General features: G+C 41.7%; 3 protein-coding genes across 10 annotated transcripts in view; 2 read left to right on the top strand and 1 right to left on the bottom strand.

Moving 5' to 3' along the window:
- Positions 1-7,989: 7,989 nt before the first annotated feature.
- Positions 7,990-16,595, top strand: KLHL11 (kelch like family member 11). Its single transcript, XM_031966263.1, has 2 exons — positions 7,990-9,150; positions 10,840-16,595. The coding sequence occupies exons 1-2, from the start codon at positions 8,045-8,047 to the stop codon at positions 12,419-12,421; spliced, it is 2,688 nt and encodes an 895-aa protein (XP_031822123.1). The 5' UTR covers positions 7,990-8,044; the 3' UTR covers positions 12,422-16,595.
- On the bottom strand, positions 13,706-23,703 carry KLHL10 (kelch like family member 10). 4 transcript variants are annotated; one of them, XM_012548283.3, is made up of 6 exons: positions 23,182-23,315; positions 21,971-22,298; positions 20,104-20,593; positions 18,613-19,230; positions 17,417-17,566; positions 16,744-17,155 (listed from the first exon to the last, which is right to left on the bottom strand). In XM_012548283.3, exons 2-6 carry the CDS (start codon positions 22,162-22,164, stop codon positions 16,781-16,783), a joined length of 1,827 nt encoding a protein of 608 aa, XP_012403737.1. In that variant the 5' UTR covers positions 22,165-22,298; positions 23,182-23,315; the 3' UTR covers positions 16,744-16,780. The 4 variants fall into 4 exon arrangements, with proteins under 4 accessions (XP_031822125.1, XP_012403737.1, XP_031822124.1 ...); XM_031966264.1 differs by lacking the exon at positions 23,182-23,315 and adding an exon at positions 23,048-23,124 and having other exon boundaries at positions 21,971-22,170; XM_031966265.1 differs by lacking the exons at positions 16,744-17,155; positions 23,182-23,315 and adding an exon at positions 13,706-13,925 and having other exon boundaries at positions 21,971-22,170.
- NT5C3B (5'-nucleotidase, cytosolic IIIB) overlaps positions 23,669-26,019 on the top strand; it is a 19,931-nt gene continuing 17,580 nt past the window's right edge. For 2 of the 5 annotated variants that reach the window (XM_003768212.4, XM_031966270.1), the window contains exons 1-3: positions 23,669-23,813; positions 23,981-24,062; positions 25,139-25,249. In XM_003768212.4, coding sequence (XP_003768260.2) covers positions 23,689-23,813; positions 23,981-24,062; positions 25,139-25,249 — 318 coding nt within the window. In that variant the 5' untranslated portion in view covers positions 23,669-23,688. Of the gene's footprint in view, positions 23,814-23,980; positions 24,063-25,138; positions 25,250-25,539; positions 25,731-26,019 lie in introns of those variants that run through there. The other 3 variants (XM_023502334.2, XM_031966271.1, XM_023502335.2) reach the window with 3 other exon arrangements.

Raw genomic sequence — 26,019 nt, 5'->3', positions numbered from 1 at the left:
TCTGTTGTGCCACAGTCCTGATCTCAGTTCTCATTACAGCTCAAGGATCATTTTGCTGCTCTCCTTCTCTAGAGAAGGACAAGGGGCTGTAGAATCTGGATACTGTCTAAAGTTAGGTGAGGAGCTATTGAATGGAGAACACTAAAGCTTTTTCCCTAGAAGTCAAGGATTTCAGTCTCTGATTTCCCATTTGATGATTGATCTCGATTTTTTTTTTTTTTTCAGTAAGCCACCACCCCACCCCTTCTATAGCAGGGACTGCTCGAATTCCCTGGGGGCACACAGGTGGAGCTATCTAGAGCCTTAGCCCTCGCATGCAGATTTGTCTGTCTGAGGACGTCCTAGGACAGAAAAATTTCTGTGGGTTGGGAGTTTTTTTTTTTTTTTTTGGTCACATTTTTCTGTCTCTCTAGGGACGCCCAGATATGGAGGTTTTCTTCCAGAGTCTCTCTGTCCTAAGTCCCACAAGAACAACTAAGCCCAAGCTTCAAAAGCTCCCTATATATGTGATCTCCCAAAGGTTAACTCCGCCTTCTGGAGGGAGAGGGATTCTGGGTTATCTCCCAGAGTGCTCTCTTGCCATAAGGGAGGTGTGAATTCGGACTAAGCCCTACACGTGTGAACTCCATTGAGTACTTAGATACTTATGAGCTCTCTAAAGGTGTGACCACGAGCATTGTTCAATCAGTTCCACTTAGTACCTTGTTTCAAGTTCTGGCCCAAAATAACTCTTTCTAAGATTAAATCAATTCCAATGGCTTAACACTTTGTAAAGATTCCAACACCCAGAGAGGACAAGAGCTGTAGAATTGGGGAGCCTGGGACCTGTTCCCCTATCCCTAAAGACTCACCTTTAGACTGTCTCTTAATGCAGAGACACACTTGGCTTGGAAAAAATACCTCAACCTCAAAACTTAAACTCTGACTAGATAAGCTGAATTCCAATCTCCCTCCACCAACTCTCTGGAGCCCTTGAAAGGAGCCTTCTTTGCATCTTAAAAGGTGAGCTTTCAAAAGTGCTTTTTTCTTTCAAATCCTGGGACTAACACTTCTGCCATCCGGCAAAAGCTATCTGAAATGCAACCAGCAGAATTGTCTCTTTCAAAGCTGAAAAAACTCCCAGCCTAATGAGAGACTTGGGACCCACCCCCCAACTTTTTCAGGGGTCCAAGGTCAATATACAAAGGCCAAAACTGGAGGAGCCCATTTTGAGCCCTTGATGTTTCTCCCACTCTGCCGTTACAGACAGCTGTTGGTTTTCTTTTAACTCTCACCTGAACTAAAAAACCTGAGACTCAGCTCTTTTACTCTCAGGGCAACTTCTGCCTCCTGAAAAGACATTCAGAGTGGAGGTGCCTCCTTTATGCAAAATCCCTCCCACACTTAGGCCAGGAACCCCCAAAGTTTGTGCTGTAGGTGCCAAGGAAACTGTCCGAGGAGACCCCAGTCCCTGTCCTGAGTTCGAGGAGGAGGAGCACTGGAGGAACTGCCTTTCCACCACGACAGCAAACACCACAGGGGTTGAACCGCCCTCTCCCTCCCTCTCCCCAGCGTCCTGCTCTCTGGTGGGAATTTGGGGTCTGGCCCTGTTTCCCCTTTTATCCATCAGGGCAGCCCGAACACCTTGGGGCTGGTAAGCTAAGCAGGCAGCGCTGCTACTTTGCACTCCCTCTGGCCCCTTCCGCCCCTCCCCCATAAGGAGTAGAGAGAGAGGGGGGAAGGCTCAGGATGTTTGCTTAACCATTTTGGTGATTTTTTCTGGTGAGATTGAAGAACCAAGTCTCTATTTACAATTTTAAAAAAGCAGCACAGTTAAGAAATTTCTAAAAGCTTGCATTCTTATCTTGATAAGAGATTTCTAAAAGCTTAAACTTCATTCTTATCTTGCTCAGCAGTCCTGACAAACAAGGACACGCCCATCCCCAGACCCTGCCTCACAAACAGATCAGTGGCTGTTTTTAATCAAAAGCCTGGTAATCAAAGAGGTCTAAAAATTAACCCTGGGATAGCCATTAACCCCAGGGATTTAGAGCAGTTTTTTAAAAAGAGCCTATGGACATCAGTGGCTTATTAAATTTAATAAATATCAAGGCCTCCTGCCTAGCCTGACTCTCTGAGTCCACACCCTTAATCCCTGCCACCCTGACCCAATCCCAGGAGAAACTAGCTTTCCTGGAAATTGTAGTGAAAGGACTAAACTTTTTGCTCCTAGCATTCTCTCTTAATACTTTTCTTTGGCATTCGATATTGTTGGATGGGCCATCAGCATTTATACAGGCAGCCCACAGAAGAGATCTGATGCATTTCCTGCTAAAGGCCCCATTCCCAAATGTCGCCATCTCAACCCTGGATGACAACCCATTTTTAATCTGCTCCTGAGATCTGTTTTCTCTAGGCTTCAAACTTTGAATTCTCAACTGCTCTTTAGCTGGGATTACATGGGACGATTGACTGGGGACAACTGACCGGGACAAACACCCCTTAGATGCCCTGCTGCCATCCCTAGATCCCACACTCCTGGCATGAACCCCCAAAATCTCTACGAACCTTGCCAGCTCAAAGCAGTTACATGAAGAAGAGATCGTCGCCCCTTTATCCCAAATGCATTTGGAGGTGACTGCTTGAGGGGGAAATGGAGAGTGGATCCTGAAACTTTGAAAATCCTTGAAGAAGAAAATTTCCTTCAACTCTGCCTCACAGCCCTTTTTGTAGTGGCTGGAAACTGAATGGATGTCCATTAGTTAGAGAATGGCTGAATAAATTGTGGTATATGAATATTATGGAATATTACTGTTCTGTAAGAAATGACCAACAGGATGATTTCAGAAAGGCCTGGAGAGACTTACACGAACTGATGCTAAGTGAAATGAGCAGGACCAGGAGATCATTATATACTTCAACAACAATACTATATGATGACCAGTTCTGATGGACCTGGCCATCCTCAGCAACGAGATCAACTAAATCATTTCCAATGGAGCAGTAATGAACTGAACCAGCTATGCCCAGAGAAAGAACTCTGGGAGACGACTAAAAACCATTACATTGAACTCCCATTCCCTATATTTATGCACACCTGCATTTCTGATTTCCTTCACAAGCTAATTGTACAATATTTCAGAGTCTGATTCTTTTTGTACAGCAAAATAACGGTTTGGTCATGTATACTTATTGTGTATCTAATTTATATTTTAATGTATTTAACATCTACTGGTCATCCTGCCATCTAGGGGAGGGGGTGGGGGGGTAAGAGGTGAAAAATTGGAACAAGAGGTTTGGCAATTGTTAATGCTGTAAAGTTACCCATGCATATAACCTGTAAATAAAAGTCTATTAAATTAAAACAAAACAAAACAAAACAAAAAAAAAAACTCTGCCTCAATAAGGGACCCTGCCCCAAATCCTTTTTCCCTTAAATGAATTTAAGTTTTAACTGCTTGTGGGGGGAATGAAGCAGGTTGTGGTCCCTTTAAGAAAGTATTTCCTATTGATCTGATTCCTTTCAGATTCCCACCCCCTTCTGGCTGAGGCATATCCTCCCCAGTCCAGGATGACAGAGTCTTTGATTCATTTACAAATCCTGGTCAAAAGCATCCCTTTGAATTCCAATAGAAGATTTGGGGTTGTCCCAGCCCTCACTGATTCTGATCTGCTCAAGTTTTCCAACCTCACCTAGACAATCAATATAATGAGCTTCCATCAACTAAGGTCTTTGCAGATGGACCTCTGTAGCTCACTAGGCTACCAGGACTTTCTGTCCACTGAGAAATGCATTCTCAGTGCAAAACTCTTTATTTTCCATAGATCTGCCACTATAGAAGTCACTCTCTGGTTAAACTGATTTCTATCTAACAATAAACTTTCATTTTGCAACTAATATTCGGGAATGAGTGAATTCTTTCACTCCTAGAACCTGTGGCCGATTTAATGGGGATTCTTGATAACTCTCTTATAGCCACTAACCTCTAGACCATCGGGGATCTAGACCACTCAAATAGCATCACTAATACATTGTTGGTGGAGTTGTGAACTGATTCAACCATTCTGGAGAATAATTTGGAACTATGCCCAAAGGGCTATCACACTGTGTATACCCTTTGATCCAACAGTGTCTCTACTGGGTTTATATCCCAAAGAGATCTTAAAGGAGGGAAAGGGACCCACATGTGCAAAAATATTTGTGGCAGCCCTTTTATTTTAATGGCAAGAAACTGGAAACTGAGTGGATGCCCATCAGTTGGAGAAGGCTGAATAAGTTATGATATATGAATGATATGGAACATTATTGTTCTATAAAAAACGATCAGCAGGATGATTTCAGAAAGGCCTGGAGAGACTTACATGCTAAGTGAAATGAGCAGAACCAGGAGATCATTATATACAGCAACAGCAATATTATACAATGATTAGTTCTGATGGTCGAGGCTCTCTTCAACAATGAGATGATTCAGCCCAATTCCAATGGTCTTGTGATGAAGAGAGCCATCTGCACCCAGAGGGAGGATGGTGGGAACTTCACGTGAATCACAACATAGTATTTTCACTCTTTCTGTTGTTGTTTGCTTGCATTTTATTTCCTTTCTCATTTTTTTCCTTTTTGACTTGATTTTTCTTGGGCAGCATGTTTGTGGAAGTGTGTGTGTAAGAATTGCACATATTTAACTATATTGGATTATTTGCCATCTAGGGTAAGGAATGAGGAGAAAAGAGGGAAAAAAATTTGAACATAAGGTTTTATAAGGGTGAAATGTTGAAAATTATCCATGCATATGTTTTGAAAATAAAAAGCTTAAAAAAAAATAAACCATGAGCCAAAAGTCCCAGTTCAGAGGGTATTTGATATGAATTCAGGGCAAAAAGAAAAATAGAAGAGAATTGTGTGATATGAATGAACAGAACAGTTTATGAACAGAACGACTCAAATAACATTTTTTCAAATAACAGTGGAGCTACTGTTGTCAGGTTAAGAATAACAATGTTGAGGTTATAGGGTGTAGTCAGATTCTTCTGGTACCAGGCCACTGGAATAGGCCCTAGCAGGGCTTTTGTTAATTCCTGGGCAGCTGATTGCAGGAGGCAGAAATGTAAGATGGTGTTGTCCATCCAACCAGGTGCAGGGAGCTTGGCTCCTGGTAAACAGGATGTGGGGAGTTTGGGTCTTGCTAAATGTTTCCAAAATTTTGTTTTGACAAATTCTGACCAATGGTTAAAGAGAGTTATACACATAAAATCATTTTAAACATATTTCCACATTAGTCATTCTGTGAAAGAAAAAATCGAAACAAAGGGGAAAAACCACAAGAAAGAAAAAACCACCAAAAAAAAAAAGTGAAAATAGTATGCTTTGATCTACATTCAGTTTCTTTCTTCTTCTTCTTCTTTTTTTTTTTTTTTTAATTTAATAGCCTTTTATTTACAGGATATATACATGGGTAACTTTACAGCATTAACAATTGCCAAACCTCTTGTTCCAATTTTTCACCTCTTACCCCCCCACCCCCTCCCCTAGATGGCAGGATGACCAGTAGATGTTAAATATATTAAAATATAAATTAGATACACATACATTCAGTTTCCATAGTTCTTTCTCAAGATGCAGATGGCATTTTTCATCCCGAATCTATTGGATTTGCCTCAGATCACTATATTGATGAGAAGAGCTAAATCTGTCACAGTTGATCATCACATAATCTTGCTGTTATTGTGTACAATGATCTCCTGGTTCTACTCAATTCACTTAGCATCAGTTCATGTAAGTCTTTACAGGACTTTCTGCAATCATTCTGCTGATCATTTCTTATAGAAAATAATATTTCATTACATTCATATACTATAACTTATTCAGACATTCCCCAACTGAAAGGCATCCACTCAATGTCCAGTTCCTTGTCACTTCAAAAAACAAAACCAAAACCAAAACTGCTACACAACTTTTTTTCACACATGAGTCTTTTTCTCTCTTTTTTTTAAATGATCTTTTTGGGACCACAATAGTGACACTGCTGGATCAAAGGGTATGCACATTTTGATAGCCTTTTGGGCAAAGTTATAAATATGAATAGATCTTTTATAAGGGAAATATAACTTCAAAAGTTTGACGTCATAACTTGGCTTTCTGATTGAATAAAGTAATTGTGGAGTTACTAGAGATCTCTGCTTGAAGCGGGCTGGAATCAAAACAAAAGGCCCATTTAAGACTGAAACGATGCTACCATTGCTTCTTCCTGCTTGCCTCAGAGTAGTAAGTAGGTTTCTAGATTGTTTACAATGATTCAGGCTTTCTTTGCAAATGCCCATCTAGCTATCCAGGACTTCATCAAGACAGAATGAGTGTTGGCTTTTTATGGAAAAAAAAATAAATGAACCCCTTGCATTTCCAGTGTTTGTTTTTGTATTATCCTCCTGACAAGAACAGGTTTGTATGGATCTTGTAAACTCATCAAATCTTCAACACTCTTTTCACTCATGAGACCCTAGAGCTCAAGCTGACTTGCTACATCTCCTCTTAAATCAAGGGTAATTTTGTAATGCCTAAGGCTCAAGGTCTCACCTTCCCTCTTCCCTCCTAGATTATCTATTGAAAAACAATTTAGTTAATCACTCTTGAGTAGAAAGGGTTATTTACTAAAGTGTTGTATTAAGAACACTACTTACAAAACTAGCATCCTCCAAAAGTACTCCCTCACAAAAACCCACAAACTCCAAAAGAAAACGGGCTCAGGCTTACAAAGCGCAGTTCCTAGTTGGAAACACTTTTCTTTCATTCCTGACCTAATATGATGCTATATTTATCCCCAGAAGACATGAATCATTCCGCGCATTGCAACCTCAAACAAACTTGACTTTCACAAACTTTCCACCCAATTTTTTGATTGATTGGTTGGTAGGGTTAACTTATCAAAAGTAAAGCCGGGGGAAGGAATTTCCCTTCTCACAAAGTAACCGGCTAACTGAGGGGGAAAATTCAACTTCACTCTCAGTTAACCAATCCCCCCTGGCCTGAAAGTCTTGTCTTTAAGTCAGTGACCCAAGCTTTCTTCCTAGCTTGATTGGGTCTGCCAGCCCTTGAGAAACCTGGAAAGATTCAAAGCAAATACTCCGACCAGACGTGCGCGTTTCCTCATAGGATGCTCGTTCACAAGCAGGCAAACGTTTACGGAGTACCTACGAGGTACCAGGCGATATGTTCAGAGCTAGGGATACAGGGAAAGGTGAAAGCCGATTGTCTGCTTTCAAGGAATCCACAAGCTCTGCACGGGAAATTGGAACCAGTCGACTGAATGAAGGCATTCACATTTTCAGTATCTAAGTCCAGAGGCCTTAGAGACTCTGCTTAAGGGGCGGTGGCTGTTCTCGAGGCCCTAGCATTGTGGAGGGGCCCTCGCAGAATGGGACTCCTTTTCAGTTGGGGGTTACTCGGAGAGCAGAGGGCAAAAGGACCGTTTCTAAATGTAGTCTGAATTGCATCATCTTGAGTAACAGGACCTACGACTTCTGTAGAGAGATGCTACTCCTAAAGGATATCCTTTCCAAAGCTTCCCTTTTTGGGGGGAGGGATAAGACTGGGGGGGTCCTAGGGCTCATAGCTGCTCCAGCTGATGTGTTTTAGGAAAGAGGCCCAAACTGGCCGCAGACTACTACCTGAGCCCTTCTCTGGACCCATCGTTATCTCCATGACATTCTGGATGATGAGTTGGATGGCTGCTCGCCTTACTTCATTCAGCCTGTTTTCTCCTCAAGATAGGGGTAATACAGCAAAATAACGTTTTGGTCATGTATACTTATCGTGTATCTAATTTATAATTTAATATATTTAACAACTACTGGTCATCCTGCCATCTGGGGGAGGGGGTTGGGGGGGGGGTAAGAGGTGAAAAATTGGAACAAGAGGTTTGGCAATTGTTAATGCTGTAAAGTTACCCATGTATATATCCTGTAAATAAAAGGCTATTAAATAAAAAAAAAAAAAGATAGGGGTAATAGATCCTAGAGGATCAAAGGGTCCTCTTTAAAGAGCTTTGAGCTGTTATAGGTATGTTGGTAGATGCAGGGAGGTCAGAGTCAGAAGAAACAACCCCCCCCTCACTTCGGGGTAGAAGGGAGCGAGAGAATAAGGCTGACGGAATTAGCAGGGCGCATGCGCAAGACCCTCGCATCTCGCCCCTCTCCATCAATTTGTAGGCAGGGCGTGAGCCAGCCTCTGCAACCTCGGCTTCTTTCTTATTGGAAGCCGTCTCAATCCGTTATCCTTGCGCATGCGCACTCTACTTTCCCCGCCCAGGCTTCAGAATTTCTCCTCCTCTTCGCCAGCGAAAAGAGCGCACGGCACATGCGCGAGCCCTCCCCCGCGCCCCGCCTAACTGTTTTAACAGTCTCTACGCGAGGTAAGGGCGCGGGCTCGCCAAACTCTCGAGCCTCGGCTCCTTTCTTCCTCGTGGCTAGGCTTAATCCTCTAGCCTTGCACATGCGCAATCTGCTTCCTCGGTCCCGACTTCCGAACTCTTCTTCGCCTTCCCCGGAGTCTAGTGCGCATTCGCAGGGCTCCCGGCTGAGTTCTCCCAGCTGCCTTCGCGCGTTGCGCAGGAACCGCACCAGAAGCGAACGGCGGACCGGCTGCAACATGGCTGCGTCTGCTGCCGCTTCCCTGCAAGTGGTGGAGATGGAGGGGGTGGAAGCAGCCGTCTCCGGGCCCGTGGGGCTGGGAGTGGAAGGTATGGGCATGAGCGGTAGCGTGGCTGCGGAGGCCGGGCTCGGCGCCGGGCTCGCCTCCATGGCGGAGGTGGTCGGCGGGGAGCCAGGCCCGGAGTCGGAGGACTTCGAGTGCAGCACGCACTGCTCGGAGCTGTCGTGGCGGCAGAACGAGCAGCGGCGCCAGGGCCTCTTCTGCGACATCACGCTGTGCTTCGGCGGCGCCGGCGGCCGCGAGTTCCGCGCCCACCGCTCCGTGCTGGCCGCCGCCACCGAGTACTTCACGCCCCTGCTCTCGGGCCAGTTCTCCGAGTCCCGCTCTGGCCGGGTTGAGATGCGTAAGTGGAGCTCGGAGCCCGGGCCCGAGCCTGACACGGTGGAGGCCGTCATCGAGTACATGTACACCGGTCGCATTCGCGTCAGCACCGGCAGCGTCCACGAGGTCCTAGAGCTTGCCGACAGGTGAGAGGCGGGGCCGCGGGGAGGCCGGGAGGGCGCGGGCCGGAGCAGCAGAGAAAGACTGGCAGGGGGAGAAGGGAATGAGAGATGGGGTGGGGAGAAAGAAAAGCGTAAGGGGAAACCTGGGAGCGTGAGCTTTGCAAGAAGGGGGAGACCTGAGAAAGGGGGAGAGAAGGGTGGGTGGGGAAGATGGGAGAAGAGGCCTTAGGTGTGGAGCTATCGGCAAAGAAAGTGCTGCCTCTTCTCTGCAATTTAGTCTTTGACTTGCTTCGCCCTAGAATACTGAGAGCTTAAGTGACTTTATTTTTCTCCTTATAGCCAGTCTGTGTCCTAGAACCCAGAGCTCTCTGATCCCAAAGCACGCTCTTGTTATTTAGTGAGCCAAACTGACCCGGAGGCGTGCGGAATACAAAGATGAAAAAGCCCCTATTCTCACGTTCATATTCTCCTGGATTAACCTTTAGAAGGAGGTTTTGCTCAAATATGCCTGGATCGTTCCTTCCATCAGACTTTCCTTACTCTCACAATGTTTTTCTCTCTTGAAAAGTTTCACTTTCTTCAAAGGGTTAGCTCTGATTTTGTTTCTTCCTGAAAACCTATTCTGAGTTGCGTGAGTAAATGATTTTTAACCATTTTTAAGATCGGCTGATTAGATCTCTTTGGCAACCTGTTAAAGATTATGGTTTCCTCAGAATGTTTTTAAATAATTAAAGTGCTGAAATTCAGTTTAAAGCTTAGTAATGAAGTTGTGATTTTTTTCCCTGACCAAGTTCGTGCACTTTTTAAAATTTTCTCATGGGCGCTAGGATAAAAATTCTTATCTTAAATAAACATTGAATCTTTTCCTTTAGATTAGTGGATATAACTTATATTTGTATAGTACTTTATAACATGCAAAGACTTCCATTACTATTGCCATTTGAGTCTCAGAACAGGTTTGTGAATTAGACACTATAAAACGCTTGTATATTTTTATTTGGTGGGGGACAATGGGATTCCCTTTTTAGGGTGGCACTGCAATGGCTACTAATGAGCTAATGTCATCACTGATAGGCATGAAGCATGAAATTATTCCATTTTTCCATTATATGCTAGTTTCTCCCTCTGTAAGTAGCCCAGTAGCTTTTTTTCTTAGCACTATTTTTTGATGCCATACTTGCTGCCCTAATGCAGTTCAGAACCCTTAAATTCAAGGGATCTACTGGCCCTTAGGAGGGAATAATGTGCTCCATTACACTTAGTTCCATTTTATAATAAATGTGTTATTCAGAAGCTAAATGATGTATATATTAAATGGCAAATAACAGGAACCAGCATTTACCAAGGAACCATTTCTCCGCTGCCATATATCCCACACAAAAAGCACTTTGCCCCTCTTCTGTGTACTTATTATAGTCTAACTTGTATCATCACTGTGTATATACCTATTAGATTTCAAGTTCCTGGAGGGAGAGGGTTTATATCTTTCATCTTTGTATCCCTCAGGTTCTAAACAGTGTTTGGAAGGTACTTAATGTTTTGAGTTGCAGTATTTTCACTAATCCCAGACCATGCTTTTTTCTGTTATGATCTTTTCATGACCCAAAAATTGAACTAACTTTGGGCCAAATTAGCTTGAAATAGACAAAAATTCATGTTGTACAGATGCAAATATTAACTTGAATCATTCCTTTTGTCTGTGCTTGACTTTAGGTTCTTACTGATTCGTTTAAAAGAATTTTGTGGAGAATTTCTGAAGAAAAAACTGAATCTGTCAAATTGTGTGGCTATCCATAGTTTAGCCCATATGTACACCCTGAGTCAACTTGCTCTGAAAGCTGCAGATATGATAAGAAGGAATTTCTATAAAGTGATTCAGGATGAAGAATTCTACACTTTACCTTTTCATCTCATTCGAGACTGGCTTTCAGACTTGGAAATTACAGTTGATTCAGAAGAGGTTCTCTTTGAAACTGTTTTGAAGTGGGTTCAAAGAAATGCTGAAGAGAGGGAGCGATATTTTGAAGAACTTTTTAAATTGCTTAGATTATCACAGATGAAACCTACTTATCTTACACGGCATGTAAAATCAGAAAGGCTGGTATCCATTAGTGAAGCTTGTGTCAAATTAGTCTCTGAAGCTGTGGAAAGCCATGCTCTAAGAGCAGAGAATTTACAGTCTGGTAATCTGCAGCATTCAGTGTCCCCTGTTGGATTACTGCCAAGGTATGGGCAGAATATGGATGTGATTATGGTGATTGGTGGTGTGTCAGAAGGAGGGGACTACTTGAGTGAGTGTGTGGGATATTTTATTGATGAAGACAGGTGGGTAAACTTGCCACATATTCATAATCACTTGGATGGACATGCTGTTGCAGTGACAGAATCTTACATATATGTTGCTGGGTCAATGGAACCTGGATTTGCCAAAACAGTGGAAAGATATAATCCAAATCGAAATATGTGGGAACAAGTTTGTAATTTAATGACAAGAAAACATTCTTTTGGCCTCACAGAAGTAAAGGGAAAACTGTATAGTATTGGAGGACATGGCAACTTTAGTCCTGGTTTTAAGGATGTAACTGTATATAATCCTGAGCAAGATAAATGGCACAACTTGGAGTCAGCACCAAAGATTCTTCGTGATGTCAAAGCAGTCACTATAGAAGAAAGATTTGTGTATATTGCTGCCCGTACCCCTGTGGACAGTGACAGTGAAGATGGATTAAGGGCCATTATTACCCGCTATGACACAGAGACTCGGCAGTGGCAAGATGTGGATTCCTTGCCACTTATTGACAATTACTGCTTTTTCCAGATGTCTGTGGCCAGTACAAACTTTTACCACACAGCCTCATGCTGTCCAAAGAGTTATCCTCTAGATAATGAAGAGGCAAAGAGAAAAATCTCTGGCCGAGTATCTGATGAGATTCTTGAAAGCTTGCCTCCAGAAGTCCTTAGCATAGAAGGAGCAGCAATTTGCTATTACAAAGATGATGTTTTCATCATTGGAGGCTGGAAAAATAGTGATGATATTGACAAGCAATATCGAAAAGAAGCCTATCGTTATTGTGCTGAGAGAAAGCGGTGGATGCTCCTTCCTCCCATGCCACAACCACGTTGCAGGGCAACTGCTTGCCATGTGAGAATCCCCTACAGGTGCCTGCATGGTAGCCAGAGATACCCCATGCCCCAGAATTTAATGTGGCAGAAGGACAGAATACGACAGATGCAAGAAATACATCGACATGCACTAAGTTTGCGGAGGATGCCACGCTCTCAGATTGAATGCTAGGTCTTGGTTCCTGTACACAGTAACACCCATCTCAATGAAGCTGAACACATACAGTCTTAACATATTACTTGAAAAAAAGTAGTATGTTGGCAACTCAGATTTGTATCTGAATTGGTAGATTGTTTTATCCCGTATAAATAAATTGTACTTATAAATATCGAAGAATGGGAAACTCAAAGAAAATAGAGGGGTAATGTGAGCCTTTTGGATAGTTTGTTTTCCTTCTCCTTGAAATCATATAGAAGCCAGGTCAAATAAAGACCTTTAGGAGAGATTTTACTGTGTGAGGAAAATCAAATGTCCATCATTTGACTGTTTTCTACATCCCAAGTTCCTTTGTCTTAAGGACTTACTGTTGAACGTGCTTTTAAGCACCAGTTTTATTTGCACTTTTCTTATGTTACTTTTAATCTTTTCCTGAACGGTTAAATTTGAAGGGAAGATTGGTGTCTATGCACTTAGTTCTCTTATGGAGGAGGCACGTGCAATAGTTGGGCAGACTGAAATTTTAAAGGGAAAGCACAATTTTTCAGTGAAATGACTTCAGGATGTTTCTATGGCAGATACTTTATATGTATTTATCAACACTACCATGTTTACTTATAATAGGGGTTATTGGTAGAAAATTCACACATATATAAAATACATTTTTTTTGAACTTTTAAAATTTGTTTGGCAACTATCATAGACTTAAATTCACTCTAATTTGGTGAAAGCAGCTGGCAAAAAGTCAGTTATTCTGTTTTCTTAGCTATGTACATACAGAGAATGTTCTATACATGGAGTAGATTTCTTTGGAAAGAATACAAGTTGGTATAAACTGAAAAAAATATTTCATGACACTCAAAATCAAAGGCATTTGAAAAGTTGAAGAACTTACATTTTCGGAGGTTTCAAGCCGTAGTTTAGAGCAAGTTTGATAATGTAAATATGCCTGTGACAATCAACACATAATGCCTTCAATCCTGATTCTCTGTTGTGCAAATTGTTTTTTTCCTCCCCAAATCATTCCTAAGAGGTATATACTGTATTTTTTTTTCTTTAAATGGGAAGTAAAATTTTAAACTATAATTAAAGAAAGGCCTTAACCTGTTCCCAACTTTCCTAATCTTCATTTAACCTGTTGCCACAGACTGAGAGAAAATGTTATCTGAGCCTAAAATACCAAATTTGAGTACATAATTTTTGACCTTTTGAAATTGTCACTATAGCTCATTTAAAAATTTTATATTCTTTATTACTTTCTTTACTTTTCCTGTCTTTTAAAAATTTTTTTATTCACTATCTTATTCTCTAAAATAAAACTCCCTTTATGCAGAATAGTACTCAGGTTGGTCTCTTACTGATTAATAGAACAGGTTTAGTTTCCATTGTGGTATCAGGCTAGTGGTTAAGTCAGTGATCCAGTGCACTCTTTCTTCTCAGAGAATGTCATTTTTGCGTCTGGAAGACTGCAGTTTCGTAGTCTACATTTCAGATCAGCAGTGATCCATGAAGTCAAAAGCTGCCAAAAAGACGGTTGTTAGCCAATAACACCTTATACAAGTTTACCATCAATTGCAGTGTTTTTCCAGTACACCATATGGTTCAGTAAAACCAGTTATCTTTACTTAGGTATGTGAATATTTAAATGTTAAAAGAAAAGAGCACAGCTAGAAATGTGGGGTGTCCAGTTATTTTAAATTTCAAAGCAATTTCCAGATTAGGGTCATTGAAACCAAATCTGATTTCAGTTAAATATAAACATAAATGTAATTTAAACATAACTTTTATGTAATGATTTTGGGGAAGACTGTAGACTTGTAAAGAGTAGCATGCATTCTGATAAACTACAATTAAAATTTGGCTTGGTCTGTGGAAGGTGTCTGCTGTTAAAGAGTGTTGCATTACATTAGGTCTCTAACTGTTGTTGAATAGACAAGACCTAGCTTATTACTAAGTTCTCTTTACTTGATTTTTAAAAATTCAAATTATTTTTTCTTCTGCTAACTTCTTTAGAAAGGTATAGGCCTTTTATTTGTGATATTGGAGTGACCAATTTATCTCAAGCCTTGCAAAAAAATCATAGGATTACTTGTAAGGAAGAATGTCATCCACATTTAAATAATGTTTTAAAAATTAGGCTTCTAGTTCTTGTAACAAATTTTTCATTTGAATTAAAACTGTCATTTTCCAATTTAGCAGGTAGGCAGCCTAGGCTCCGGCTAAAAGGAAGGGTAAGTCCTTCATTTGCATGGTGTGTGCAGGTTTTCCTGACTCTTGCATTTAGCTTCTAATATTCAGATATGAAATCACATTTGTTATTTTTGACATTAGTTTGTGTTGCTGAATATTGTGACTAACCAGTTAAGAGAGAAACCAAATTCCCTTATATCTGTTCAAGGCTGACATTCAGAAATCTTAGACTAAAAGAAACTTAAATTCATTTTGAAATGCAGTAGACAAAATGATCAAGAACTGATATGATAGTGGGTAAAAAGAATGTTCTTACTTCCTATATTTTTACTGAAATGTAATAGATTTCACGTTTGTTGATTAAGCACCTAAAATTAAATACTCAGCGTAAAGTGAAGCCGAGTATTTTGGCTAATTATGCCAAAAGGTCAATGACTATCTTTTGTGAGGTCATTTATAATTGCATGTTCCTTCTAGGTTATGATTAAAAAGCAAAGTTAAATTTGTAGTAATTTGTCTTGTGAATGTCAGCCATGAGCTTAGTGTGTGACACATTCTCACTTGCAGTTATTCATTGTGCATGGTGAGTGTTATGCATTTCAACAAAATAATCAACTTATGCTGATTTTTTTATTCTGCCAAATGAAATCTTTTGCTCAATACTTTTAAAGCTTTATTGATTTGGAGGGTTTTTTTTATTGATCAGCTAGGTTTATATGGCATTTGTTGGACCAAAAAAAACCCAGCTTGACTAGATAGGGTAGAGGTTTGGGATTAGAAAAATAAAATTGATATTGAAGGGTTTTAAACCTCTTCTTGTTTGTGAGACAGTAGTTTCCAGGGCACTTTTTCTCCATGTATGTCTTGACTAACATGTATCTAGAACACTCCAAATATTGTTTCGGTTCTCTAATAGTAATAAGTTTTGTTAGGCACAGTGGACTTGTGCCTTCATAGATGCTTTTGTCTAAATAGGCTTAACTAAAGGGACTTAAATTTTATTTGTGCTGTCCCTAAATTTAGCTCAATAAATGTGAGGTTAGCCACATTTGTAAGAGAAAAAGCTGCTTGTGAATTATATCACCAAAATGTGCTTCATGTGTATTTTAAAGTGTAAGAGATTGTGAAGCAAGGTGTGATCTCTGCCTATTCTAGACTAAATGGTGCTTGTGGGGTGCTACAGTTTTTGCTTTTTTTTTTTATTCTTGGATATTTGAGAGTCTGTTTACACTTTTTGTTAACACATCAAGCTTTTTGACACAGCACTCTGTTAAACTCTTGTGAACACACTCCTATTTTGGTGCTTTGTAGGTATGTAAAAAACAAACCTTTTTTGTCAGTTACCAATGATTATTTCTAGAAATTTGTCTTTACCACTATGTAATGCTTACTGCAGACCATGGGTCTGGACACAGAGCTGTTCTACAGTAAGTAATATAATACAGCTAAACCACTTTAGAATACTATAGTGATTATTACTTTACTGTGGAAGATTCAATTTGATATCCACGATTATTGCACTTTGTTGAGAATGCCTTTGTAGTACTTAAGTTTTGAAGTTATTTTATTTTATTTTATTTTTTTTTTTGCTATAGTGAGTTCATCTAATATAAATAGCTTAAGTAAAAGTATGAATATCACAGTAGTCTTATACAGAACTTAATCCTATTTTGTTACATACATATTTAAAAAGTATACCTTGTTAGATGTTTAAATAGTCTCATACTGATCTGTGTACCTAGGGCTTGTTGACATTTATGAATAGATAAGGTTAATTTCTTGGACTTTACAGTATTGATGTCCCCTATTCTACTGCAAAGATCTTTTTTTTTTTTTTTTTTTTAAATGACCTCTCCCTTTTAGTTAGAATTACATAGTGTTTAGGGCTATATGAGACTGAATATTGTAAAATATCTGTTATTCTATGTTAAGCTATCCCACTAATTGTTTCAATGTAACTGTTTTAATTAAATAAACTTATTTCTTTAGGTCTGTTTCATACTGCGTTTTCTGGTGTAAATTGCTAAATATAATTGCCCTTTTCCCTCCCATCCCTTTCATCCCTACCCCTGGCTCCCTCAAGTGGAACATTTTCCAATACTCTTCCAAGTTTAAGCACTGCATTTATTTAAAAAAAGAATTAATACTTATTGCTTAGACTTTTTATTAGCTAAATGAAGAGGCTCATACAGGTAGGGTACTTGTCGAAGCAGAATACTTTACTTCATCTCGCAGTGCTAATCCTGTGAAGTTGTCCCGTCTAGCTGCATATTCCCCGACATTGGCTAGCCCTGGTACCACACAGCAGCTCAGAGCACTGCGGTATATACTCATGTCATGAGCATCATACCATTCATCAGTCTTTTCATCATAGCACTCAACATTAAATGTAGTGGTGAAGCCATTGAAACCCCCCACCACAAATAAGAGGTCATCCACCACTTCGATGCCAAAATTGCTACGAGGATTAAACATGGTGGGGATTGTGCGCCATGTGTTGGCCACAGGGCTGTAGGCTTCTGCACTCCTAAGTCGATTAGCTCCATCAAAGCCGCCTACCTGTAGACAAGCAAGGAAATAATGGTTGGTAACCATTGCTTCTGTTTTTTAAAAGAGCTGGAAAAGAGTGGCTTATTACACGTAGACTTAGCCACTCCTGTCCTATTGATTATTCATCTACCTCCATTACCTCCTAATAGAATATTTCCCTTCTATTAAGAACCAGCTTGCGAGGCTAGGTCATTTAAATGATAGGAAAATGTGGGGCTAGATTTTAAACTTAACATGGTTGTTGATAGACTAACCAAGCTGTCTTCTTACCGCATATACGTGTTCTCCATAAGCTATTACTCCTATTCCGCTCCTTCTGCTTCTCATGGGTGCTATGACAGTCCACTGATTACTCTCAGTATTGTATACTTCTGCTGTAAACAGGCATTCATTTCCGTTAAATCCACCACATATGTAGACCTATTTAAACAGAATTACCTGTAGTGACGATTACAGTCATTTGGAGTAAAGAATACTCTACCATGAAGACAATGCTGTACATCTTAAAATCCTGGGCTTCAACATCAGCTCACCCATGTCCTTACTTGTGGGGCAAGAATTCATTTAAGTCATCCCACTGAGAGAAAATAGTCTGTGCTTAAATATTCCCCGAGTACACGATTTCTCATGGTGTAGCTTATTCTAGAGGCTTTCAATTCCAATGGGAAAAGGCATAAATTAATTTTTATTACCCATTCTATTTGTCTTGTTTTTCATCCAACTTGGGTTCCTGCATAGTTAATTTCTTCTTTTTCCTTTTCCACACTGAGCTTTTCTCCACAGGCACTTTAAACCCATTTCACTGGGATAATGCCAAAGTTTCAGTGCCAAGGTTTGCGTTGTTAGTTTTGTTTTTGAACTATTTAAATAACTTTATTGAGGCTTGTTATATGTCAGTACTCAATTAAAGTGCTGAGAGGAATATACAAAATCTCTAAAATATAAAATAAAAATGGGTCAGAAATGTTTTCATATTGAACAAAATATTAAGTGCTATTCCAATTAGTTTTTGGGAAAAGGCATAATAAGCCTTCTATAGCCAGCTGATTTACTTCTATTTACTGAAAGTTATATTTTACTCCATTAATATTTTTTAATATTACTAGTCCACTCTTTTTCAGGGGCTGAGCATCTAGACTGTGTATGAATTACCTAGCCCCTGTTTTTTATTCATCCCACTTCTCACCTTTTTACAATTTCACTGACCCTTGACACCATTGCCAGACTGCAGAAAGCTTCTATATTGCTTTGTGTGCAGTCAGTACTGAAAAATTTAATAAAAAAAGATAATTATTAATTAAACCATTAGAGCATGTTTTAGCCATATTTTCTGTTCCCCATCAGGATAAAGGGAGTTTGGGCAGTAAAGTTTGGGCTAGAAAGGCCAGTTTTAATATCAAGGTTTTGTCTTTGTTGCCAAGCCTGTGGGATAGCAGGAAAAGATTCCATACACCCCTGTTCTTTACCTTTCCATACAGGGTTGTGGCACTTGCATCACTTCTCTGTTCGTGCATGGGGGCGATGAGGGTCCATTGATTAGTCTCTGGCTCATACCGTTCAGCCGTGTTGAGACGCACATAGCCATCAAATCCCCCCATGGCATAAATGAAGTTGCTGAGGACAGTCACACTGACATAGCAACGTCTTGAGTGCATTGGGGCAACTTGGTGCCAAGTTTTCTTGACTGGGTCAAATCGCTTGACACTGTTGAAATAGTCCACGCTGTCAAACCCGCCAATGATATAAACATAGCCTTTCAAGTATGCTGCCCCATGGTAGGCACGAGGGCTCTCCTCCTCACAAGTGACGTTCACCCACCTGTCTGCCCGGGCATCATATGCTTCAATAGCATTGGTGGGGCTCCCACCACTCCAGCCACCAATTGCAAACAAGATGGCATAGGGCAGACGGGGCCGGGTGAGGGGGTTGGTGAAGTCAGAGTTGGAGGGTCCATTCATGTTTAGGTCATACATGGCCTTTAGGGCATTAATAATGACCGGCTTGCACTCTTCACTGTCTTTCACATAGTCATTCATTTTAACATTGTTCATGAAATACTCGGCATGCATCAGGGCCAGGCGAACCTAAAAAAAAAAATTTACCATTTAGGTGAGGCAAGAATACTCAAGCTACCTCCCTAACTATAATTACTAAAAATGCCTTATATTGAATCACTACAGGGTTTTTTTTTTTTTTTTTTTTTTAAACCTGATAACTCATGAATTACTTTGTAATTGGGCATAAATTTGCATGCCAAGATAGAACTGGGTGCCCCAAGAATTTTTCTGTCCTTAAGCAAGACTATAGAACCATCCCAGAAAATTAGTGATTTGCTCTCTTAAAATTTTCTATAGTAATAGCTCACTATATAGCACTTTTAGGATTTATAGAGCACTTTCCCTGTGACAACCCTGTGAAGTAGAAAATGCAAGTATTATTTTACAGATAAACTGAAGCTCAAGGAATTTGAATTATTTGACCAGAGCAAGGGTCAGAATCAGCACTCAAATCCAGGTTTATCTTGACTCCCATGTCCAGTGTTTTTCCCACTATGTCATAGCTTAGAGTATCAATTCAACCTGTAAATATATGACCTGATGTGCACAGTACTTTGACTCAAAAACTAGCACTTATTTTAATGGGTCTTCAGTGTTGACCTCACATCCTCTTTTTCCAGCAGAGGTTTCTAGGATTATGAAGTTTATATATCAATGTGTGTCTGGAGTGAAAAATAGAGTAGAGAGCAGTCAAATAATGACCATCCCAAGGGGAAAATTAAATCTCTCATAAACAGTAGAACAAGTAGCGCTGGGTGAATTATCACATACAGATCATGCAACATTTATACTGCTGGCATTCAACTATTTTGTATATCTGGATAGATCTTGGGGAAACTCCTGGAATAAAGGAACTAAGAGAGTAGTTAAGAAAATCTAAAAGTAATAATTAAACTTGACCTTGGGTAGCAAAACTGAAATATGTTGCTTCCTATTTTGGGGGTCATGGGAAATCCACTTTAAAATTGCTTCAAAGACAGCATCTTCCTGCTTGACGTTGAGCTCGTCTTTCTCAATGATGTCCTTAAGCTCAGTGACTGAGAGCTCTAAAAACTCTGCGGAGACCTTGACCATCTCCTCAAAGTTGTGAAGAATGAACATGTATGCCTTTTGCCTTAACTCTGGGCAGTAGTAGTAGTCTGTGAATTTGCAGATGCCGATACAGTTATCCAAACACAACTCTGATTTGAGGAACTCACAGCAACCCCGGACAATGCCCATGATGTTGAACTGATCCGCTGCAGCTAGCAGCTTCTCTACATTGTCTGGGGTGATGGGGACAGTCCGGGTGTAGGCATATTCAATAATTAACTTCATCATATCAGGAGAAATACCAGGAATGTTGTACACTTTCTTTTCTGTGTTGTTCCAGCCACTTGTAAACAAAGCTCTGGAAAAAACAAAAAAACCAACAGTAGCCACAGAAAATGGTATCTCTCTCCAGTCTCTCCATGTCTTCCTCTTTTCTCCAATGAGGGGAAAGTTTGGGATACTACTTAAAACAGTGAGATGGGAAGCTTGCTATAAATAGATCAAACTTATGGCATGGGGTTAAAGGGAGGACATAGAGGAAGAGGGAAGGTGCTTTAAAAATAGAGCAGGAGGGTATAAATAGTTTCCTTTGGATTTCTTTCAAAGAACTTTCAATACTGTTCTAACATAGATTTTATCGTCATTTCAATGTTGGAGAAACAAACTAGAGGGGTTAAGTAGTTTACTATAGTTAGAAAGGTGGACCTCTCTGACTTAAAACTAGAATCCAGGTCTTTTGCCTCCTAACTTAACTCGTGCATTTATTAAGTGCCTGCCCTGTGCAAGGCATCATACTAAGCACTGGGATTATTAAGACAAAAATGAAGCAATCTCTGCCCTCCAGAAGTTTGCAATGGGCACACAACATGTATGCTGAATGGAAAATATAAGATAATTTGAGGAGAGAGAGAAAACTAACAATGGCCATAGCCCATTGGATTCCACCTATTAAATGAAAATTAAACATCAGAAGACAATTTTTTAAATAAGCCAATACAACTAAAACTTCAAAAAGGGTAAGGGAGGGAAAGCCCATTGTTTCTTTTCCTTTTCTTTTAGAGGGAAGGTAGGTTTAAGAGATCAAGGTCTCTTATTATAATGAAGACTGAAATAATAGAGAGGAAGTATTTAACAGTTTTCCATATGGCCTGATTGCGTTAGTGTTCTGTCCCTAGTTTCTTTTGCCCTCCCTCTTTTCTTAAATAATCCAGAAACTTCTGCTGAGAATCTCCCTCTTCTTCCCTTTTGAACCCAAATTCTTGATAACCTTCTCCATCATCCATCATATTACCCTCTTGATTCCCTGTGTGAGAAGGGGTAGGGAATTTTCTATTGGGGAGACTGAAGTAGTGGTTTTGACATCTTGGTTTAAGTAGGGAACCCAACATGTATGTATGATACCCCTGACCCCCAGGAGTTGGTGAACCTTTGGTTCACCAAGGGGTCAAGATGGGGGGGAAGACAAGAAAGTGGCTAGTGCAGGGGGACATGGCCTGGGAAGAAAATTGAGGGGTGGAGATGAAAGTCACAGTGTGGTTTAGGGGTCACCCTCAAACCAGAATGAAGCTAGTTTGTCTCCCCTTGCTGTTAGATGCCTCTTCAGTGGACAAATAAGTCAAAGAGTGAGAGAGCCCAGATCAGGAGAGGAGTATGGGATAGAAACAACCCAGAATGCTTTGGTTGGTCCCCTTTTCCCTTTTTCACTCCAGCTCATTGGGGCTTCTATGTTTAATACCTAAAGTAGGAACTGCAGCTGCAGAGGATGTTCTTGTGGGCATTGAACTCAAAGCCATTGACCTTGATGACCACGTCACAGAGCTTGCCCTCTAGCCTAAGCTCGTTGAAGATCTCGCAGGTCATCGCGCTCATTTTCCTCTCCATGTGAGGCTGGTGGAACCGCGTGGAGGCCGCTGTGCTCTCCATCTCCATGGCACCCTGGGACCAGCAGAGGGGAACTGTTCTCCGAGGGTGTGTGTGGGGGGGCCCCGATCGCCAGCCGCTCTCTCCTTTTCCCTACTACATCTTTCAAATGGGGCCCAACAGGGTTCCCAAGTTCCAGAATCCTGTGCCAGCAGTGAGATCACTGTTAGGATTGTGCCTTGGGGTTCTGGAACCCCTTATCCTTCCTTTTTACCTCCCCCCCTCACCACCACCTAACACAAGCTAAGAATCTTTTCTTCTCCCCAGCCTAGACATCTTTAAACCTGCAGCAGAACTATGCCAGCAGCAAACAGGTTTAATTACCAAAAAGAAAAAGTCTAGCCTGAAATATATTCCCTGTAGTGCCCTTATTCCTTCTTGTATTTCCCACCTTAAGTTCAAGGCCTTCTGTCCCCATTGTCTGCCTCTAGCAGACACTTAGCATAGTACCCAGTATCTGAACCCCAGACTACAGGGCTCTGTGGAAACCCAAGACAAAGGAAACAAAGTAGAGGCTAAATTGATTAGGTTTTTTTCAGGCCCACTCTCAATTTCAGTCTTTTGGGCATGTATCATTTGGGATGGTGGCTCATCAGCCTCATTCTCCAGAGTTTGGAACCTGCAAGCTGGACCTCTATTCTTGCTCTTTTTCACCCCACACCATGGTGTGGTGCAAAGAGCCTCCAGGAGCTGGGTTCCAATTCCAGCTTTAGTCCTTAGTCCCTGTGTGATTTTGGGCAAATATCTTCACCTCTCTGGGTCTCAGTTTCCTCATCTGTAAAAGGAAGGGATTGGACTAAGTGACCTCTAAAATTCCTTCTGGCTCTAAATTTATGATCTGGTCCACTATATTCTAACTTCTCCTGGCTAGAGGATGACACAGGTTTCGAACCTGGGTGACTGGAAGGATCGTGATGGCCTCGAGAGTAACAGGCAAGTTTGGAAGAGGGGTAGGTTTTGGGGAAAAAATAATATAATCTTCATCTGTGATGAAGAACACAAGCCTGCTCATCCTGTAAGACTCACTCTGTCCCACTCAAAAGGAAAGGGGGTGAGGGCCAAGCCTGCTTTCTGAGGGATAGCTGCTTCAGCCACAAGATGATCTGAGTGACTGGGTGGATTCGCTGGGAAGGCTGCGGTGGGGATGGAAGTCTTAGTAGTGTGTGTGAGAGGGTGGGGCGGGAGGGGTGTCTGTTGGGTTATAAAGGTAGGTTGGTTTGTATTGGAAACAAGACCTAGGATTGGCTATTGTGGGATGCAACCTATCTTCCTACCCTCCCATTGGCTGATGACACCCTTTGGGGGTCCACCCCGCCCCTCCCTATGGATACCATTGGCTGGAGGACCAAGGAGTACGTGCAATAGAATTTCTTTCTGCTACCCTAGGTCTTGAGGTTCTTCCCCAAATCCACCCCCCCCAAAACACTTTCCCCCACCCCTACCTCTCACTCCTAAACTCACCATAGTCGAGCTCAAAACAACTTTTTAAAGCTGTTCTCCTGATCTGGCTCCACTTGGCTCCACTTCCATCCGATGCCCCTCAAAGAGGCATTTTTGAGTATTGAAAAGAAGAGAGCACTGGCTTCGTGGCCTCGGACAACGTCACTCCATCTCTCTAAGCCTCGGTTACTTCATTTGGGAAATGAGTTTTGGACTAGGTAATCTCTTTTATGATGATCATCAATGATATATTTCAAATTTCCCATTCTGGCTCTCCTCCGGGCCCCGCCCTCTCCCTGCTCAGCCCCACCCCTCTTCCATTGCCCCCGCCTCCGCTCCTCTCCTGTCCCCTCCCCTCTCCTCCGTTTTCATTCACGGACTGAAGGCGGCTGGCGCCTGCGCAGTTGGTTCTCAAGGACGCTATTTCTTCCGTGGCCCGAGCAGACGGGAGGACTATGGCGGAGGAGGTGAGAACGTGGAAGAGGTAGCGGGGAATGGTGGGGGAGGGGCCTCGGAAAAGGAAGCCCCCTCCCCCTTCCCACCACAGCCCGACTCGGTCCAGCGCCGGCCTATTCTAAAACCTCATTGCCCCACCCTAGAACCCTCTGTAGCTCCCAGCAAAACCTGCTGTAGAAATATCTTCCTCCCAGGCTTCCTCTGTGACCCGTAGAGCATTCCTAGCACTTCCACTTCTCTATAATGCCTTCCCTCCGTGTCGCTTCTACCTTACAGATCCTTTTCCTATAGCAGCTAGCCTCATGCGCCCCTTCCAGTAGCCCCATCCCCTCCCCACAGCGCCCTTCCAGCAGCCGCAGACCCCTCCCCACAGCGCCCTTCCAGCAGCCGCAGACCCTTCGCCACAGCGCCCCTTCTAGCATCCCCATGACTCCCCTTACTACAGCTCTGTTATATCATCTCCCATAATTCTCCTTTATGGCATCTGCTCCCTAGCGCCTTTTCTAGACTACCTGTTTTAGCCCCTTCACCATGCCCTGTGGGGCCCCGCCAGCATCCCCTTTACCTCTTCCCCGGGCGTCCCTCTATGTAACCTTCCATGACCCCCCCCTCCGGTAGTGCCTGCACTTTTATTTTTAGCTTTCCCCCCTCACAGATCCCTTCCTTGGCCCCCAAACTGCCCTCTCTGGCAAATGCTCTATATCACAGTAGTGCTTGTACGCTTCTGCCCTAATACCTTTTTCTCCACATTACCTTTTCTCCACGTTCCCTCTAAGTCTCCCTTCCCACGACAAAACAGATTCTTGCTTTGTAAGCCTTCGAAAAAGGGTCATTAATGATCCCTACCCCTAATTCGTCAAGGCCCTTCACTTGTCCTCCCCTATTTCATTGCCATCTTTTTGCTCCCAGTCCCCAAGATTTTTTTTTTCTGGTAAGAGAACCCTGTTAACAGGAGGTCAGAGCTTTATAACTGAGAAAACTGAAGGAACCAGATGACTTCTGAGGTCCCTTCTAGTTCTTGGTCGGTGGTTCTAAGTGCTGCTGTTGGGTCTGGGTCTGGGTGGGATGGGGTTTATATATGGAACAGGTAAAGGAGCAAGTGAAAGACCTGATGAAGGCTACAGTTCTCATGCGGCACCCCCAGCAGGTTCAGGAGATCATTTGCTCCCTCAGGAAGGGAGGACCCAACAAATTACAGGTATGTCTGTTATGTGTCCCCCCCTCTTTTCCCAGGTGGGGGGCAATAGGAAGAGAAAAACAATTTTTTTTCTGTTGCTTTGTTTTAAATATTTTCATCCTTATCTTTCTTTTTTTTTTAGGAAAACAGGTATTCCTTGCATTGGTTAGGATCCTGGGGGGAGGGGGGAGATGAGGATTATATGAATTATGTGCCACACACTTCCCTCCCCTTCTTTCCCCCCAAAAAGAGAAGAGAATGTTACTGATGCGCTTTACCAGGGAAAAAAAATTACTTCCTTCCTGTTACAGGCCCTGATACTCCTCACCTTGCAACCCTTTTATAACCAACTGACCACATGGGATGACTTGGGCTTCATTCAGTACCATAGCCTACCACCTACCTTCCAAGAGGAGAAAAAACAAACTTTGCCTTGAGAACATTGAGACTGTGACTTGCCTTTTTCCATATGGAGAGAAAACAGCAAAAAGAAAAAAAAGTGGTAGTTTGAAATCCTGAAAATTTGCCTCAATAGTGAGATTGTCCCAAAATATACATGAAATTTAAACCTCAGAATTTCTTAATTTAGAGACTCTTCCCATTAGAATGGCATTGAGACTTCTAGCAACTAGGTTCTGTGCTCCAGGGACACCAAACCAGTTGCTACTGTTATGTGACCATTAGAAGACAGGGGCTATATATCCTTTCTCTGTTTCCCAGTACCAGGCTCTGTATGGAAGTTACATTTCTTAAGTATTGTTTTGACTTTTAACAGACACTTAAATTTTAAT

The sequence above is a fragment of the Sarcophilus harrisii genome, chromosome 4, assembly GCF_902635505.1.
Source record: "Sarcophilus harrisii chromosome 4, mSarHar1.11, whole genome shotgun sequence".
Lineage (NCBI taxonomy): Eukaryota > Metazoa > Chordata > Mammalia > Dasyuromorphia > Dasyuridae > Sarcophilus > Sarcophilus harrisii.
The sequence above is the reverse complement of the archived record's forward strand: the minus strand, read 5'-3'. Positions and strand labels throughout refer to the sequence as shown.